Source organism: Zootoca vivipara, chromosome 4 (assembly GCF_965207765.1).
Source record: "Zootoca vivipara chromosome 4, rZooViv2.hap1.1, whole genome shotgun sequence".
Lineage (NCBI taxonomy): Eukaryota > Metazoa > Chordata > Lepidosauria > Squamata > Lacertidae > Zootoca > Zootoca vivipara.
The window spans coordinates 82,277,787-82,295,746 of NC_142587.1; the positions used below are offsets into that span (position 1 = coordinate 82,277,787).

The following is a 17,960-nucleotide window of genomic DNA, read 5'->3' on the forward strand; positions in this document are numbered from 1 at the left end:
TGCAACAAATAAAATTAGACACAGATGCCTGAGAATGGGAAGTGTTTTTGAAAACCTTGACAGAAACATAAGAAGTAACTTTTTTCACTCCAGACTAACTGTTCATTTAGCCTAGTACTGTACTGTGTATTTTGCTTGATAATGGCACTCCACGGTCGCAGGAAGAGGGCTTATCATCTGCTTCATATAACGGGTTGCCTGGGATTGACCCAGGGACCTTCTTGTGTGCAAAGCATGTTCTCTGCCACTGAGCTTTAGTCCTTACCGTAGGTTTATGTAGGTTTATATGCCTACTCAGCTATCATGGCTGCCATGTATTTGGGAAACTGGCTTGCATTTGAGCTTTCTTTGGCTTTTATACCTGATGCTTTTATAATTCCTCCTGAGAAAAATGTGAACAGTTTTGACGGTTAGTGGATTTGCATGAGAGCCAGTTCTTTTTGCAGTCTGGGCGGTGAAGTATTGCTCTGTTCTCTTGAATATCTATTTAAAAAAATATTAAGTGAAATGCATCATTTTGCATCCTTTCAGAAGAGTAAGTTCTTGCCAACACGGTCAAGTGGAGAAAACATTGGAATATTCCATTCCAGTGGTACCTCTGGTTGCAGATGGGATCCGTTCCGGAGCTCTGGTCGGATCCCGAGGTTTCCACAACTGGAGGTGCCGCTTCTGCACGTGCACAGCGCATGGAGCGCTTCTGCGCATGCGCGCACAGCGAAACCCAGAAAAATACTTCCGGGTTTGCCGCATACGTATCGTGAAGGATACGTAACTGGAGGTGAATGCAAGTAGAGGTACCACTGTACAATGTGAAATTGACATTAGATTATAATCTGATGTGTTGGATGGCCATCTTACATGTATGTTTTAGCTGAGATTCCTCTGTTGCAGGAGGTTGGACTAGATTACCCCCGGGGTACCTTCCAACTTTACAATTCAATGATTCTATAATTCTGTGTATGAATTGCAGTGTAAAACAAGTCTGAAGACATGTAATCCTAGGTCTGTTGAACTTGGCAGAAATCAGGATTGAACTCCGCTCTCCATTGGTTGATGGCTGGGTCCACGGGGTTTAAGATAAAGATCTGCCCACTGGGTCAAAAAGGTTCCCCACCCTTGTCCCTAAGCAATCTCCATTGAAAGCAAATGAGACCTTCTGTTCTTGCTCTTAGAAAAATAGCAGAACTGTTTAATATTCAGTGTTGGAAATATTTAGTTTTATTGACTATGCAGTCCAGCCATTGGACTTAACAGCTCGGTGTAACACAGTCTGGCTTCCTTTTAGTTATCTGATCTTTTCTAAACTTCTGCATAGAATTGGAAGAGCAGACGAGAAGAGCCCTAGAGCTAGATCAAGAAAGGAAGAAAGCAAAAGAGGAAGCAGAGCGCCTGGAAAAGGATCGGAGAGCTGCAGAAGAGGCAAAAGCTGCTCTGGCAAAACAGGCTGCTGACCAAATGAAAAATCAGGAGCAGCTGGTAAGAAGTTACATGCAGCCTGATTATATTAGGATGTATTGTTTTCAAGGAGTTTGTTAAAATTCTGGCACCCAAAGAGGAAACTATTAAGGAAACCATGCAGGTTCATAATTGCATGGTGTCATCTAAGTACAAAAAAGGTAGATGCATGTACTTTCTTTCCCCATATAGTTATGTACTGTGCTGTTGGGAGAGAAAGGTGTATGTTGCATTTTTAGTCAACAATCCACTAGGTTTCATCCAAACTAAAGCACACATAACAGGGTGGGTAGAAGCTGACTCCTCTCCACTCACCAAGGTTGCCTCTCTGATTTTGGGGATCCCCTCAGCCCCTCTGTGCCCACCACTTTTGGCAAAGTGCCGCGACCTTAGGGGAACCTCTCTGACCAGGTTGGGGGGGGGGCTGAGTAAGTCTGTTTCCACCAACTCCATTGCATGTCTCTGGATCCATTTTACCATCTTGTTAATATTAAGTTCAGATATTCCTCATACCACCACCATCCAAATGGTGGCACTATCCTTATGAAATACTTTCTCTAAAGGATGCCTCCATGACTCTTTTTTTTTCCAAGTTTTGGAGGCACATGATGACCAGGCTCATTTTTTAAAATTTATTTTCATTATATTGCTATTGGTGAATTAACCGGTCAGTATGACAGGAATATTAAGTGGCTTTATAGTTCGGTATTTTCTTATTTGTCTAGCTATTTTATTTTTGAACAGTTGCCTGTTCATTATACGAAGCTTATGAAAAGGTGACTAAGATTTCTTTACAGCTTCATCTTTAATGCAGACCAATACATGATGTTGCCTTAGAGCTAATAACTTTTTTTTCTTACTTCCTAGGCGGCAGAACTTGCAGAATTCACAGCTAAGATTGCACTTTTGGAGGAGGCCAAGAAGAAGAAAGAAGAAGAAGCTTCAGAATGGCAGCACAAAGTAATTATTTTTAATGTACTAAAGCTGGGATTTGTGAATGGGCTAAGCATTCTGATCTGCATGCCAGAGCCAAGAACAAGGCATTTCCCAGCATCGGGTGTCAAATTCTCTGCTGGAAAATGCTTTTTTAAATCTTCTGCAAGCTTACAATACTCCTTGCCCCAATGTGAGATGAGATCAATACTTGGACTTGCATATGTCCTGTGCTTTCTGCTTTCTCTGGCTAGAAGGCAGATTGACTTGATGCAATATAGATTCATCCAAACGCAGGAGGGGAAACAAATGTCTTCATGAGCTTATCTGTACCTACTTATGCTTTTCTGAAATCTCATCCTAAATAGGTATCCTACTTTTCTCCTTGAGACAGGGAAAGCTGTTAAGAGTCTTCTGAAAATGCTGTTTGGGCTAATCATTTTAATGAGTATTTGGGGTTGAGGGATGCATCACAGTTCCTTTGTATTAGTTGACTGCAGCTGACTTGGTTTTCAGAAAGATGTGTGGAGCTGCTTGAGTTGACTTCTGGTCTGCTCTTGAGACTTTCAAAGTAATTTTAAGCATATATTATGTGGCCCATAAACATGTTAAAGGAACGACAGGCTAAGTTGGTTCAATCTCATTGACACCAATCTCATTAAAGTATAAGGCTGGGAGATTTTGTTTGTGGAGTTGTTGTGGAGTGTTGACTAATCCTCATTACTACCTTTTAGGCCTTTGCAGCCCAAGAAGATCTGGAAAAGACCAAAGAAGAGCTGAAGACTGTGATGTCTGCTCCTCCTCCGCCACCTCCTCCGCCTCCCCCTGTAATTCCTCCCACAGAAAATGAACATGATGAACAGGATGAGAATAATGCAGAGGCCAGTGCTGAATTGGCTTCTGATGGCGTTGTGAATCACAGGAGCGAGGAAGAGCGTGTAACAGAAACGCAGAAGAATGAACGTGTAAAGAAACAGCTCCAGGTAATGAAGGATTACAGAGGCATATAATATAGGCCACAAACCAAAAAGCTCTCTGCTTGCTGGTTGAGCATTCTGAGCCTTGCTTTGCACAGTAGTCCCCTGCAAAGCTTTTGAAATGACTCCCATTGATCCCATCTTGGGGTGGGTGTGAGGGGACATTTCTGCTCAACTTGCAGAGGAAGTCACTTGGTTCAGTGGGCCCTGGGCACAGTACATACTGCTTTGCAAAAATTAATAATATATCCCTCCACACACCTAGACATTCTCCTTCCAATTAAAAGAAGCATTTTCGTGATGTTGCCTATATTTTGGAAAATGCAGTCGGGAGACCAGTGTCGTTCAGTTTCTCTCTTTTGCTGCTTTACAAATTCTGTTTCAGAACTAGGTACTGCAGCCCCATGTGACAATAACAAAATGCTCTTAATGCCCAACACAAGCAAGTTCCTTTATATGAAAATTCATACCACAGAGTGCAATTGTTGGTTTTATTCACTTTGGATTTTGAGCGTTAAGCTAGTTAACGCAGGATTTTGAAAGCTAAGATCAGATTCCATCTTAATTGAAGCTCTTGGAGGGGGGCCATTCTGCTGAGCTTTCCAGCGGCCTTTAGGCCCCTTTAATAATGCATGAAGAGACACCATTTACTTTGGAAGGCAATCAGAACCAGTAAGTGAGTTTCCTGGCAATGCTGTTGTACAAATCATTCTGAAGGATAAATCCCTACAATGCAGAAGCAGATGATTCCTTCATCTGGTGGGTAAATAAGTTAGTTTAGTAGAGCACGATGGGTAGTCAATTAAGGTGTCCCATCAAAACAAGGATTTATACTTCTGCAACAAGACTCTCTCCCCCCCCCCACTCCCTGTGCATGCTCCCTTCCCAAATTTGTGCCAGAGGATTAGGGGAACTTCTAGAACAGATTTAGGGGCACGCAGGAAGATGGGGGGAATGTTTTGTTGTGCAAGTAGAAATCTTTGCACTAACAGAATGTTCACTAAACCCAATGTAATTTTTAAAAAATAAAAAAAATCTTTACCTGCCTATGTTTTGCTGTATCATAGGTTGGCCTGAGCAGTGAATCTGGCAGACAGTGAACACAAAAGTTAATACAATATGTATGCTTCTCTGTACCACATTATGTCCCCTTCTATTGTAATTCCAAGAATATGTGATTGAGGAGCTATACATGTGAGACTGATAACTGTTCTCCAGAAAAAAATATTCCAAACCGTGTTTTAAGTTGAATTACCTGAAAATAGTCCACTAAAGGAACAAGAATATATCATCTCCCCTTTTGCACATGTATACCCCCTTTTTTATGCATGTATACATTCTGGCCATTTGGTTGGAAAATTAATCCTGTACTGCAAATGAAACATTGAACTTGACAGAACTAGCAGTGTCTAAACCAGCAATGCTTTCGTTCAACAGGCCCTGAGTTCCGAGCTGGCCCAAGCCAGAGATGACACCAAGAAGACCCAGAACGATGTCCTTCATGCGGAGAATGTTAAAGCTGGCCGCGATAAATACAAGACTCTTCGACAGATCCGGCAAGGCAATACGAAGCAGCGCATTGATGAATTTGAAGCAATGTGAGAGCTGTTACTTTGCATATATGTTCTTCATTAAGCTTGAACCACCAGCAGAGAAATGCAGACCTTTCTGAAAGGAACACACCCCACCTTGCCAAAGCATTTATACCAGTTTGTGGTTAAAACTCATTTCATGAAAGCCGTTCAACAATAAGGCAGCCTGTCCGCTCTGGCTCTCTGGGAGAGGTGGTGGCCACATCTCCATGATCTCATATCACGTGTTGTTGTTTTTTATTCTTTGTCCTCTGGAGGACTAGCTCCATCTTATACTGACAAAGCTGTTAACCTAAACAGGAATGATTTGAAAGAACACTAGCTTTTACTTTATAACTGGCCACAGTTTTTGGCATGGGTGCACTTTGGATTTTTCTTTTCTTTTTTCATTTTAGTGAATTTGCAAGAACTTGCTTAATTTATCAGGGGTTTAGGGGTGTTGTTTTTCTTCTGTTAGGCGGAGTTCTTTGGTGTTTCACGTCCTGTCATCATTGATGGTTTTCTTTGCCTGCCTGTTCACAAAGGTCTAGATTTTTAAAAAGTGGAACATTAACCGGTAGAAAGTTTTTGCTTATAGGTCTGTTTTACTGAAGTCTTCAGTTCTTCAGACAAAAGTAGGAAAAATGAAACACTCTTTAAGGCAGGGATAGGTAACCTTTGGCCCTCCAGATGAACTACAACTCTCATCAGCCCCAGCAAGCATGGCTAGGAAAGATGGGAGCTGTGTAGTTCAGTAACAGCTAGAGGGCAAGGTCCTCCACCCCTGCCTGCTCTGGGTTCTCCTTCCCTTGCATTTTGTTAGCTGTCATATGAATTACAATGGGGGAAACCTGGACCTTTCTGGCAAGGGAGCATATGAAAACATCAGCCCCACGGAGGGGACAATAGCCTACCTCACTACGATATGCATGATGACTGGTCTTTCAAACACCATATAGAAATGCAAACTGCATTATGCTAGTTTTCTGCATAGCTAAACACTACACCTTTACTCTTTAAATATTTTGTTCTGTTGCAGCATAGATTTGTAGTATTCAAACAGTGTTCAGCTGCCTTTTTGTTGAGTAAAATTCTGCACCATGTATCTTCCATTTTTTTTTTTATTAAAGTAACCTGGAACTGGTATACGATCCACTGAGAGGGTGTGAAACATTTGAGCATGTTTTCTGGGTCTTGGGTTCCTTTGTACTAAATTAACGTTGCTCTGAGGCTAATTTCTTAAAGAAGTCTGCATAAAACAATGCTGCCTTGTACTTGCTTTGAGGGCCCACTTGCACATCAAGGTTGTTCCTTCCATGATAACTGAAGGTGCAAGGGACTTGCAGGGAGTCCAGTCACAGGAATTGTGGCAGAACAGGGGCAAATGAGTTGTATGAACAAAACTTTAGGCTGATTTTCAGCATACAGTCAGGTAATATTGAATGTATGTTTAGAACCACCGCTGAATCACCCTTATCTAACGCTCTTTGGGATGACTAATTGGCATGTGTTGAGTTTTGAGGACCATGTTTATGAATCTGAAACTACGCACCATTTTTATAACTTTAATTAGTAGTTGGGAGAAAGAAGCCCTGCTTTCTCTGAGGATGGTTCAGCTAACCTTTTGGTATTATGCACTCAAAATTTACACTTCCCTATTAAAATTGCCATTTTATTAAATATCCTTTAATAAGGATTACTTATTGAACCTTCTTGAAGGTTGTCCCCCACCCCATCCTTAAATTTAAGAGAGATCTTGGAGAGAGGACATAATGAAAGGGACACAGACACACTGGTAGCTGATTTTCCTTGCACGGGTGTGCAAAAGCTGTGCACATGCTCAAATGTTTGCCCTGGGCACTTTTGCTTGCAGTCAGAGAAATTGGGCAGATGCCTTGCACATTTTCATGCAGCAAATCATGAGACCTATATGTCCAAAGTGTTCAAAATTATTATGTCCAAAAAATTATTTTGCCATAGCAAATGGAATGCAGTGTATGGCTCTTCCCTGAATTGTGTGTTCATGCATTGACAATGCCAGACTATCAGTGTAAGGGGGGGAAATACGAGTTAGATTTGCTGTTCATAATATACAATGTATAGATTAGAGTTTAAAATGGATCTAATCCATATATAAAACTGTGTGACTTTTTTCTAAGCAACCAGGAATTAACATCTGTAATCAGGTTTTTAACTGTGAACGAAGTGATGGTGATGGTTGTCACCAATTGCTGAGGAAACACATATTGATGCAGAGGCATTAAGAAAATAACTTGGTGAAGGAATTTTCAACACGCTTCCCCTCTTCTTCCCCTCCCCTCCTTAGCATCTTTTGTGTTGTAAAATTAAGCTACAGTTAATGACATCTATTATTTTGGATAACATTCATTGGCTAACAATAAAGAGACTACAGTTCATTCCTCTGAGATCCATTGTTGTTATTTAATCTCATCTTTCCCAAGCAAAATTGTTCGGTTTTGCTTGAAAAAACCCCACAATTTGCTTACGACTAAGGAATGGATGTCTGGAACATAGATGACAAACCTTGTAACGTGAATTCATTTAAAATGTAAGCAGAAATGACACTCCTATGGAGGGAGGGGGCACTAACTGCTTACTACAGATACAAGGAAAAAGGGTAATTGCAGTTTCGAGAAACAGGAATCACTGGCACAAAATTGCTGTTGAGGATGAAGAGCTTATTTAGGCAGCAGGTGCTCATATGACAAAAGTTGAGGCTTTTTCCTTGGTGTGTCTCAAGAGGTGATCTGAGTGCCTGCCTGCTTAAATATGCTCCAGCTTTGTGATATGGAGATGCATGAGTAGTGTAAGATCTCACTGCTAGCATCACACACATATTTGAGAGGGAGCTCATTTGAACATCATTGACTTAATGTTGCATATAAAATGGGACTTCACTTGTTTGTTTTTGTTTTTAAAGCTGTGTAATTTGAGAAATCCAGAACGCCGAAAATACTTTTTCCGTTTCATATATGCAAGCCAGTTTGGAACATAGGAAGTTGCCTTCTACTTACTCTGACCATTGGTCCATCCTGTTCAGTATTTTCTACACTGGTTGGCAGTGGCTTTGCAGAGCATTGTCCTAGTTGGAGATTGAACCTGGGACCTTCTGCATGCAAAGTAGATGCTCTATCCCTGATCCATGGCCCATCTCATGCTCGTCTATATTTTGTAATACATCAACAATTCTCAAGTCCTTGCAGTCCAAGTGCACAAATGAAAGCTGTTCACCATGGTTGTGACTTAATTCTGTTCCCTAGGTAGGGTGCAGGAGGACTCCAAAATAGGACTTTCCCACTGCCTAGGACACGGGTGTCAAACACAAGGCCCGGGGGCCAGATCCGGCCCGCCAGACCTCGTCATGTGGCCCGCCGAGCGCCCCAGCCAGCGGGACCCAGCGGCGGGACCTTGCTGCTGAAGCGCCGTGCCGACAAAGCGCCGACAAACAGCTGGGGCCGGGGGGGGGGGGTTTGAAAGGCAAGCCGCCGCCTCCGTCTCCTCTTGCCTCACCTCCTCCTCCTCCTGCCGCGGCTCAACCTCATGAACGTGAGCTCAGCAGCGGCTCAGCCTCACGAATGTGCAACTCTGAGGCTTTACGCACTTCTCCTAAAACGGACACCCGCTGCCTCACGCTGCACGGGAAATGCTTTTTGCCCCTGGGTCCCTTCACGCTCTTTTCTGGCGCTGAATCAAGGCAGCGACCCCCCCCTTCCCTTTCTTTCTTCCTCTCTCTCGTTCTTATTCTTTCTTTCCCTCTCCTTCCTTCCTTCTTTATCTCTGTCTTCTCTCCCTCTTTCTTTTTCTTTCCTTCTTTATTCCTTCTTTCCTACTCTTCTTTCTCTCACCTCTTTCCTTCCTCTCTCCCTCCTGCTCCCTCTTTTCTTCCTTCCTTCCTTCCTTCCTTCCTTCCTTCCTTCCTTCCTTCCTTCCTTCCTTCCTTCCTTCCTTCCTTCCTTCCGTCCTTCCCATCTTTCTTCCTCTCCCTCATTCTTATTCTTTCTTTCCCTCTACTTCCTTCCTTCTTTCTCCCTTTCCGTCTTCTCTCCCTCTTTCTTTTTCTTTCCTTATTTATTCCCTTCCTTATTTCCTACTCTTCTTTCTCTCCCCTCTTTCCTTCCTTCCCCCCTCCCTCCCCTCCCCTCCCTCTCCCTCTCCCTCTCCTCAGAAACATAGGATGCTGCTTTATACCAGTACTTCTGGCCCTTAAGCCCTGGAACCAGGAGAGCAGCTCCAGTGAGTCAACCTCAGCCAGTCCCTTTGGTGAAGGGTGGTGGCTCACTGGCAGAACATCTGTCCTGCATGCAGAAGGACCCCAGCATCTCCAGGTACTAGTAGCTCTGCAAAGGTCCTGCATGAAACCCTAGCGAGCCTCCACCACCCAGTGCAGTTACCAAAAATCATTTTTCAATAAATTGTACAATAATTGTACATTTGAATATCTACTTGCCATTATTCTGACTATGTTTCTGCTTTCAGAGCTAGTTATTACTTACATTATTACAAAAAACAGTAATAATTGAATGCAGTGACAATAATTTATGATAATAAAGAGTGGACACATAGTCCTACAGATACAACCGGCCCTTTGAGGGTGACCAAACTGCTGATGCGGCCCCCGATGAATTTGAGTTTGACACCCCTGGCCTAGGAGATGCAGGGGGAGCACAGGATGTAAAGCTGAATACTGGGAAGTTTCCTAAGGTTGCTGCTCCAGTCCCCGTCCCCCCTGCTTGTTTGCAGAACAAGCAGTCCATTTGGCTGTCCTGCACTGATCTTTCAGCTAGCCAAGGCATTGGCTTTTATAGCTAACTCTCATCTTGGATTCAGTGTAGATCACTGCCAGGGCCCTGGCTGGTGGCCAGCAATAGCAAGGCAACTATTTGGCTCAGTCATTGGAGAGAGAAAAGAAATAAATGAGGCCGAGGATAATGATGATGATGATGCAGGCTGTAGCACTTGACTAGATTTCCCACAGGCCGTCTTCAAACAGAAAACCACCACACATACAAAACAGTAGGCATGCATATATTTCTATGGCCCTTTGTGCAATGTATTTGTCGTTTATCATTGTGGACTGTTGTGTGTAGGTTTTCGTTGTTCAGATCCTGGCTCCTCAACCATGCACTGCATTTCACACACGTTTTCCACCTAATGGGATAAGATGCATGTTCTCCGCCCCCTTTTCCTCGCCGAAATAGAATCAAGGTAAGGCTGAAGAAAATTCCAATGTATATTTTATGTTCTGAGTTTCAGAAGCCCTTTCTTTGGGCGGAATTAATATTCTGAATCCACTAGGCTCTTTCCTACTGTTTATATATTTTGAGGTGGAAAAGTCACATTAAGATTACTTCTCCCACTATTCCCGGGGGAAGAAAAAAAAAAAGCGGGGGGGGGGGGGGGAATGTAAATTCATTACCAGAAGACCAGAGGTGAAATAAAATGATTTATTCATAAAACAATGCCGATTTTCTGTTTTGCCTGCTGTGTGCAGTTGGTTACTCCTCGTTGCTCTGCTGGACAGGGATATGCAAAATAACATGTGGGCAAAGCGTACATCCCTCTCCATTTTCAGTCCTGCCGGCTCTGTGTTGGACCTCTGTTCCGTTTTCCCTTGGGGACCATTTATTGCAGTGTGGATGTGTTTACACAAAGCCCCTTGCCTTATCGAAAGCAGCAGGGCTCGGCTTTGTCTGCAGTGCACCCCTTCTATCCTTATGATGCCCACCCCGTGCAGGGTCTTTTGTCTTCTTTTCTTTTTTGGCCATCGTACAGAGACGCACCAGGTTTTCAGTCCCCAGGATGCCTTGTTGCAACACTCTGCATCCAATACATCGGTTTTAAGCCCTCAACATATAGTAGGTCTTTCGGGAGAGAGACATTAAAGTGAAGCAGCAATATCCACCTCTCTATGCATAATACCTATTAAAGTATGTTGTACAGTCCACCGTTGTGTTTCCATACAAGCTGCTATAGTGTTTAAGAGGAAATGCAGAAAATGATAACCAGCAGATATTCAGCCCCACCACTAAGGAGGAAAAGTCCTTTTCACATTCAGGAGGTCTCAAATGTGTTGCTTCCACCTGCCAGGATACTAGTGTTAAGAGATTGGGCTCTTCAAAATGCCCCTTTAAAATCACTTTTCATAGGGCTTTTTAGGAAAGCAGAAGTGTTCCTATAGAGCTGTGTCCAAGAGATGTTGCACAGGAAAAATGGAGCTGTGGGCAGGGCATATCAATCAGTACATTGGTATGAACTATATAGGGTGCTGCTGTCATGAACTAGCATCAGAAGCTGGTATATCTTGGTGCCCCTTTACCAGCCAATTGCTGCCATCAACGGAAACAGCAGAGCTTTTGAGAAACAAAAGCAGAGTCGACAATGATCTGATTGTCAAACTGAACTTTTCTTAGGGAATAAAAGTGGAAAACAATTTCTAAAGGGTGAGTACTAAAAGAATAGTTCTGGAGGGCCTCAAAACTTACCACAGTGGGTATTTTCAAGGCTGTGTCATCTTTAGCTTTTTGCCTGCCCATAGGTTGATAATGGAGTGTTTTTGTTACATTTATAAGGTTTGAGGTACAACCTGAATTCTGCCTTTTTAAAGAAAGGGTTTTGAAAACTGGAAAATACCCTGAATAACCACTGTCAGCATACCAAGCTACTAGCTAACCTTCGAGGCACTTTAAATATTTGGCAAGGACAGTCAACTGTATAGCACCCTATTCAGGTTTTCCAAAAACTCTTGTAGGGGGTCCAAGTCCCCGCCCTACCCCCAAATCCCCACTGGTTCTGCTGCCAACTGTTGCACATTGAGGTCAAAGTGGTTGGTCTTTGAGTGTGACTCCTCTCTGCAACAGAGTTCTGCACCACTGGGGTCCTGATCATCGGGAGGCTTCTAAGTGCATTTTCCTGAATGCTTGAAGACCTTTGGATTAGAGGTGAAGCTGGTGCATCCTTTGAACATGTGAGTAGGGCTTATGGTAACTCCTTGTGCTTACTAGGCTAGTCAAAGCATAGGAGAGCCTTCCAAAAGTCACACTTTTATTGTTAGTAGTATTGCTGATGTTTGGCTGCATGCCAAGTCAATGCACATTTTAGCTGGAATTCAGTGTACATTTATGAGCTCTGACACCCTCTTGATTTCAACGGGATGCCCAAGTGCATGCAGAGTTGATAGGCCTCACAGTCTAAACTTCTTCACTCTTCTTTTGGAAACAACCCATCTCTTTTCATTCTAGGCGCTTCTGCAGCTATAAATGTGGTGGTGGTTTCCTTATTAAATCTGCTCGGTTTTTCTTCTTCTGTGTCTTTGTGCAGGTTACAAAAGTACGATCTCTTGCAACCCTTAGGATAGAAACTTATTCAGGAACAGCAAAAGAACCGGAGGTCTACCCAGGCCTGCCTCTGTGCTTCTGTTATTTGGGAAATTTTACAATCCTTTAAGCATGCAAGAGGTGCAAAGTATATGTCAACTTTTTTGATGGAGAGCAACTTATGCTTTGGAGATCTTTTGGTTCAGTTCTCTAACTGGGTTTTTTTTCCCCTAAGCGTTTGATCGGGGGCATGTTTTTTTTTTCCAAAATATGGCTGTGACTATTTCCTCAAAGGCCGAAGAATGAGAACCTTTGTTTACTATGCAGCTACAATGGAAATCAATATAGCAGATGACAAGCTGTTCTTTAAAAGTGGGATCTTTTAAATATTCTCTGCATGAACCCTGGCAGAATCAGAAATGTAAAAGTAACTGCTATTACTCTTGCCTTTACATTATTCATTTTTACACATTTTATATTAAGCCTTGATGGCATATAAAAACCTAAATCAACTGATAATTTGTCACAGGCAAATGAATATTTTCAGTTTTCCTCTTAAGGTGCTACAGCCGATCGATTCCCCTCCTCACTATCGCTCAAATGGGCATTATATGCATATATTGCAAATTGTCTCTACCTATGTACTTGAATAAATGCATCTTTGAGGCTTGTGTGCCTGCTTGGTGACTTTAATTCTTCCTTATCTGTAGCTGTTGTACCAAGAGTGGGAAACCTACAGCCCTTCAGATGTTGTACCCCAACTTCCACCAGTCCTAGCCAGGGATGTGGGATTCGTTCATCGACATTGACAGGGCCCCAAGTGACCCATTCCTGTTATGCGGTTGTTGGAAACCTTGCTATGTAATTGTCCAAACCTCAGCAAGCGACAAGAGGCAAGGAGATGACTCAGCTTGTAACATTCACTTTTGGCCTCTGCTTGTGAATGGTCTGCCCCTACGCGAAGGAGTACAATTACATGAGAGCCAGAGTGGTGTAGCAGCGTACAGATTGAAATGGCTTCTTGAGCAGAAATCTCTGGCCTGCCAATCTCTCCAGGTAGTGAATCATTTGTCTTCAGCTTGTTTCCTCCAATATGAATACCTCGGCATCCTTCAGGCAAGCCAGAGGCACAACCATAGTTCAAGAATATATTCCAGCCACACAAAAACACTGGGTGGCCAGCGGGGGGGTGGGGCCTTAAAGAGCAAGGCTGCAGAGGATGTAGGGAGAATCCTGAGGCCACTGGGGCTCAGATTCCTCACCCTTGCTGAAGAAAAGGCATAGCTTGCTCCAAGGTCACACAATAAGTCAATGATAGACATAGTGCACTTGAACTCCTGTGAAGCGCCCTGAGACCTTCAAGTATAGTGCAGTATAGAAATGAAATGAAATTTAAATTATTATTATTATTATTATTATTATTATTATTATTATTATTAATAAAAAGAAGAAGTCAGCAGCACAGAGGAATGAAAATGTGATCTCTCTAGCCTAAAATGCTCATAAAGGACCTCCTACTGCATGGTTCACCTCTCATTTGAAATACCAGGATATACTTTTTGCTACTAAAGAAAGGGGGGCAGAGAGGCTGAGTGAAAGTGTCAAAGAATTTGACCTTAAAATGATCCAACTTCCTACTAATATGCAAAGTGTTCAAAATCTTTTTAGTTCTGTGGAATTTCTTTTGGACAAATAGTTCTTATGATTTCATGCTGTTCTGGAGAGAGCATCAGTATGAAATAAGGAGTCGAACCATGAAGGGAGGGGGAACTATATATATAATCCATATACATGCTTTGCATTTTTAAAAATATTGTCCAAGAATAGAATCCATGTACATGCTTTGTTGATTTTTGTAATGCCCATGTACTGCTTTATTTGATGTATACATAGCCACAGCTTATGTAAAGAACAGCCAGTGAAGAGTACACAATTGCTGCACCAAACTTTTCATACATGTTTGATCCTCTCTTTTTACAGATATGAGTTTCCAAATAGACAAGATCCCACCAGTTCAAATTGAAGGGAACATGCAGGGAGGACAATGACGACGACCCCCCCCAACCCCCCCTTAAGAACACTTGTAACTAAAACATCTCATCATCACCAGAAGCAATTCCTTACATTTAGCTCCAGGATAATTGAAAAATGCCCATCCAACTAGCAATACAAGTAGATGGAAAGAAAATTCAAACTACTGCTATACCAAATAGTTAAGTATTTTAAAGCTGTACAAATACAAAACTTCAGTAAGTTTGAAGGCTATTATTTTGTAATCTTGGGGAACTCCATTGGGCTTTGTTCTAAACATCATTCCCCCTCCCCCCCATAGGCACACAACATGTACATTCCTAAGGTCACAAAATGTTCTCCAATAAGTGTACGCTATAGCCAATGCCCCAAATGTGAATACTGTTGATAATCATGAAGGAATTTTGATAAATATCACATGCCTCTGAAAGTCCAGTAGATGCTGGCAAACATCCAAAAGCCTCGAATTATCAACACCTCAGCAGTGCAATTCCATAATTTTGAACAATGATGTTTCAAGTCTAATTAAAGCTCTATTATCAAGCAAAGTTTCATTTAGAACTGATGAATGCAGATGCATCTGCACTCAGAATAAGGTGTGTGTGTGTGTGCGATATTGTGAACATTTCTGTCATTTACAAAGCATGAAAAATGCAAATCACTTTTTGGATTTTAACCCTTTTTTAAAAACGGTCAATTAAAATACATACTTCCTTTCTGCTCTTCCCCCAATTTTAAAACAGAAGACCAAGTTCTCCCATTATTCTCCCTCAAAATGTTAGGGTCAATAAATTTCCCAGATAAATATACGCAATATATCAAAATAAATACTCCACCAAGCTATTTTTAAAATATAGATGAAGAATCTAATTAACATACTGGATAGTTGCCATTCCAATACTACTAAGAAATGTCCACTCAGATTTATCCAGATATTTTCAAAAACTTAAATTGCATCTCCTCTAGGAAGAAGTGGGGTTCAGAGGCCACAGCAGTGATGGGCACGGGGAATCGCAGCGAATACTCTATTTGAGGCGCAAAGGGGCAGAAAGATCTCCCAAGAAAGGGTGGCTGAGAGGCAAAAAGAAAGTCATATCCTTATGAAGCAGGAAAAAAGAATGTGGAAAGGCTTAAAAGGAAAACAGGAATAAAAAGTCTGAGTAATAAAAGCAGCAAAAGACAGAGAAACGGCAGGAGGTGAAAGAAATGGTAGGAAGGGAGAAATTTAAAAGGCAGAATAAAGGCACACAAAGAATTAGTCCTTAATCACGTTCCATTTTAATTTACACTTAAAATGCAGTATAACACATACAACCTTTGCGTTGTCTCTTAGAAGAGACTTGGGAAGGATTTACACTTACTGACTCACCAGGAGGTGTTATCATGGATGCTGCAGAAATTGCTACAGTCTCCAAAGAAGCCACAAACCCCCCTTATTTTGACAATTCGCATTGTGTATATTCTCATTTCTTCTGGAAAAAACAACAGCTACTACTGTCTTTTATACTGGGAGAGGACAGCGGGACTGGAAAGTGAAGCGCTCCGCTTTCAGAAATGAAGCCCATGGACCTATTCATAGTGTCAGAATTTGCTAAACATGCACACGCAAAACCTAACAGAGTTAAACTCTCATAACTTTGGAGTCATATTAGAAGGTTAAAAAAAAGTCAGAAGTTTCAAACATGTTAATGAGATGCATGCACAAGATGGCAAGGAGTTTAACCTTGACATCATAGGTACAGTAGATCTAAAAGGGGCTTCTGTGTGGTAGAGCATGATATAAATAAACTGCATAATTACATACATGCACACACATGGTTTTGCCCATAAATCCAAAACTCTGAAATGTTTCCAGGTAAATTTTTCATTCCTTCTGTTAAGTACTTCCAAACAACAGTGACGATGACCAATGGCATAAAACTCAGCTCAAATTTCAAAGTTGGACTGAGCGCACCAATGTCTGTATGCTGCAATAAATTAAAACAAAGAAGATATTTGACCTCCTACGATCATATATCCCATACTTTAACTTCACAGTTATAACGCCCCTCTACACATGGGTGCGCTGCTTGCTTTCCAGTTCCATTACCATCCCCTCAAAAGAACAAAACGCCTCTGCTAATTTTGTCCCTTCCCCCATATACGAGTAGACATGCTTTTTCACTTAACACTTGGTGTGCAAATTTGGATCCAAACCAAAAGTTGCATCAATAAATCGGCATAAAACGGGTCTGACATCTTCCCAGCATTTCCCTTTTCCATGTTGTCCTACAATTGCTGCAAACTATTACCATATATATTCTACAGAAAGCTATCCCAGGAAGAGGAGGGTGGCGGCGGGTCCTGAGTGTTGGAACGTCAAAGGAGAAAGAGAGCAACTTAGAAGAGCCACGGTTCATAGGAGGTGGTGTGCATAAAGCAATGTGGTTAAAATGTGAAGCAGCCATGATGCTGCCTGCTGGTAAGAGCTGCCCAATGACTCCATGCCTTTTGGTGTGTGCAAAACAACATGCTGCTCCCTGGAGAAGCAGTTAAGCAGTTTCTGAATCGCAGAAAGGCTTGCCACCGGTCAATCGATGGAGACAGTTAAGAATCTGCTTCGGAGATGGCAACCATTTGCTCTCAGGGAAAGGACATACGGAGGACAGGAGCTTCGAGTTATTCAAAGCCTGGAACTCCTTGTAAGGTAAAAAAGCACACATGCAAAGTTCTTGCAGCAGGAAACACTGCGAGTTTTTAAAAAATATAAACCAGCTTTTAATGGAGCCCAAGGAAGGTCATAATAACAAAAGACCGGATATCAACACTGAAGGAAGATGCTGAAGCAGAGCTTCCAGAATTTCTGGGACCTTTAGCCCAGCAAAAGTCACAAGCTGCATCACACATTCACGGAAGCAGCTCACTTCACATTGTAGTATACAGTGCAGGATCAGGCTCCACGCCACAGTCAGACATAAACATGTAAAATACAGTAAGCCAGCCAACAACAAATATGAAATGGTGCCATTCCAGAAGACAGGAGTTCTGCATTCTGCAGACACTGGATCAGGAATCCACCAATACTTCAGAAGGAATATAGAAAGTCAATACAACTTCAAGGTTACAGTATAAGCTATAAACAACACACAAATTGTGATGTGGTGTAAACCAGAGCTTATAGGGTTAACTGCTCTGCAGAAGTGCATCCTGTGAAACTGGGGAGTGTCTATGTTCACTGTCTATGAACTGTATTGGTTTCGTTTTTGCCACGAATGGAGAAGCACAATGGCGTGCCTTTCTCCAGGATGAGTTATTTGCTGCTTTGTTAATATACGCTTCTTAGACTAGAAGAAGTACATTTCCATGCCTTATTCCTCCTGCTGACAGCTGTCTGTATTTGAAAGGGTCAGGTGATGAACACGAGCTGTTTGTGTTTGTGATGACCTGATATGTGTAGCAAATACTCAGAAGCAGGTGCAACAGTTTGCAAAGGAGCTCAGAAGTCACTTTAAGCTCAAGAACCTAGGTTCAGTGAAAGTGTACCTAGGCGTTCAAGTCAATAGGAGTCAGGAGGGCAGTTTCTTGCTCGATCAGAAAGCCAGTGTCAGAACTCCTATGGAGACAAGCTTTGTGAAAGACAGCCAGGTAGGGGCAAGGCTGATTTCGAGAGTCCCAATGTC

General features: G+C 42.2%; 1 protein-coding gene and 2 long non-coding RNA genes across 10 annotated transcripts in view; 2 read left to right on the forward strand and 1 right to left on the reverse strand.

Annotated features, from left to right (window-relative positions):
• RDX (radixin) overlaps positions 1–7,353 on the forward strand; it is a 30,457-nt gene extending 23,104 nt beyond the window's left edge. For all 8 annotated transcript variants that reach the window (XM_088668318.1, XM_035114926.3, XM_088668316.1 and 5 more), the window contains 4 exons: positions 1,316–1,476; positions 2,323–2,415; positions 3,123–3,371; positions 4,803–7,353. In XM_088668318.1, the coding sequence (XP_088524444.1) occupies positions 1,316–1,476; positions 2,323–2,415; positions 3,123–3,371; positions 4,803–4,967 (668 nt within the window). In that variant the 3' untranslated portion in view covers positions 4,968–7,353. The remainder of the gene's footprint in view (positions 1–1,315; positions 1,477–2,322; positions 2,416–3,122; positions 3,372–4,802) is intronic.
• LOC148686021 (uncharacterized) lies at positions 7,099–9,780 on the reverse strand. The gene is made up of 2 exons (XR_015949701.1): positions 9,602–9,780; positions 7,099–8,258 (listed from the first exon to the last, which is right to left on the reverse strand). It is a non-coding gene; the product is annotated as an uncharacterized LOC148686021 (long non-coding RNA).
• Positions 9,781–13,192: 3,412 nt separating this feature from the next.
• On the forward strand, positions 13,193–14,332 carry LOC148686022 (uncharacterized). Its single transcript, XR_015949702.1, has 2 exons — positions 13,193–13,326; positions 14,251–14,332. It is a non-coding gene; the product is annotated as an uncharacterized LOC148686022 (long non-coding RNA).
• The last annotated feature ends 3,628 nt before the right edge of the window (positions 14,333–17,960 follow it).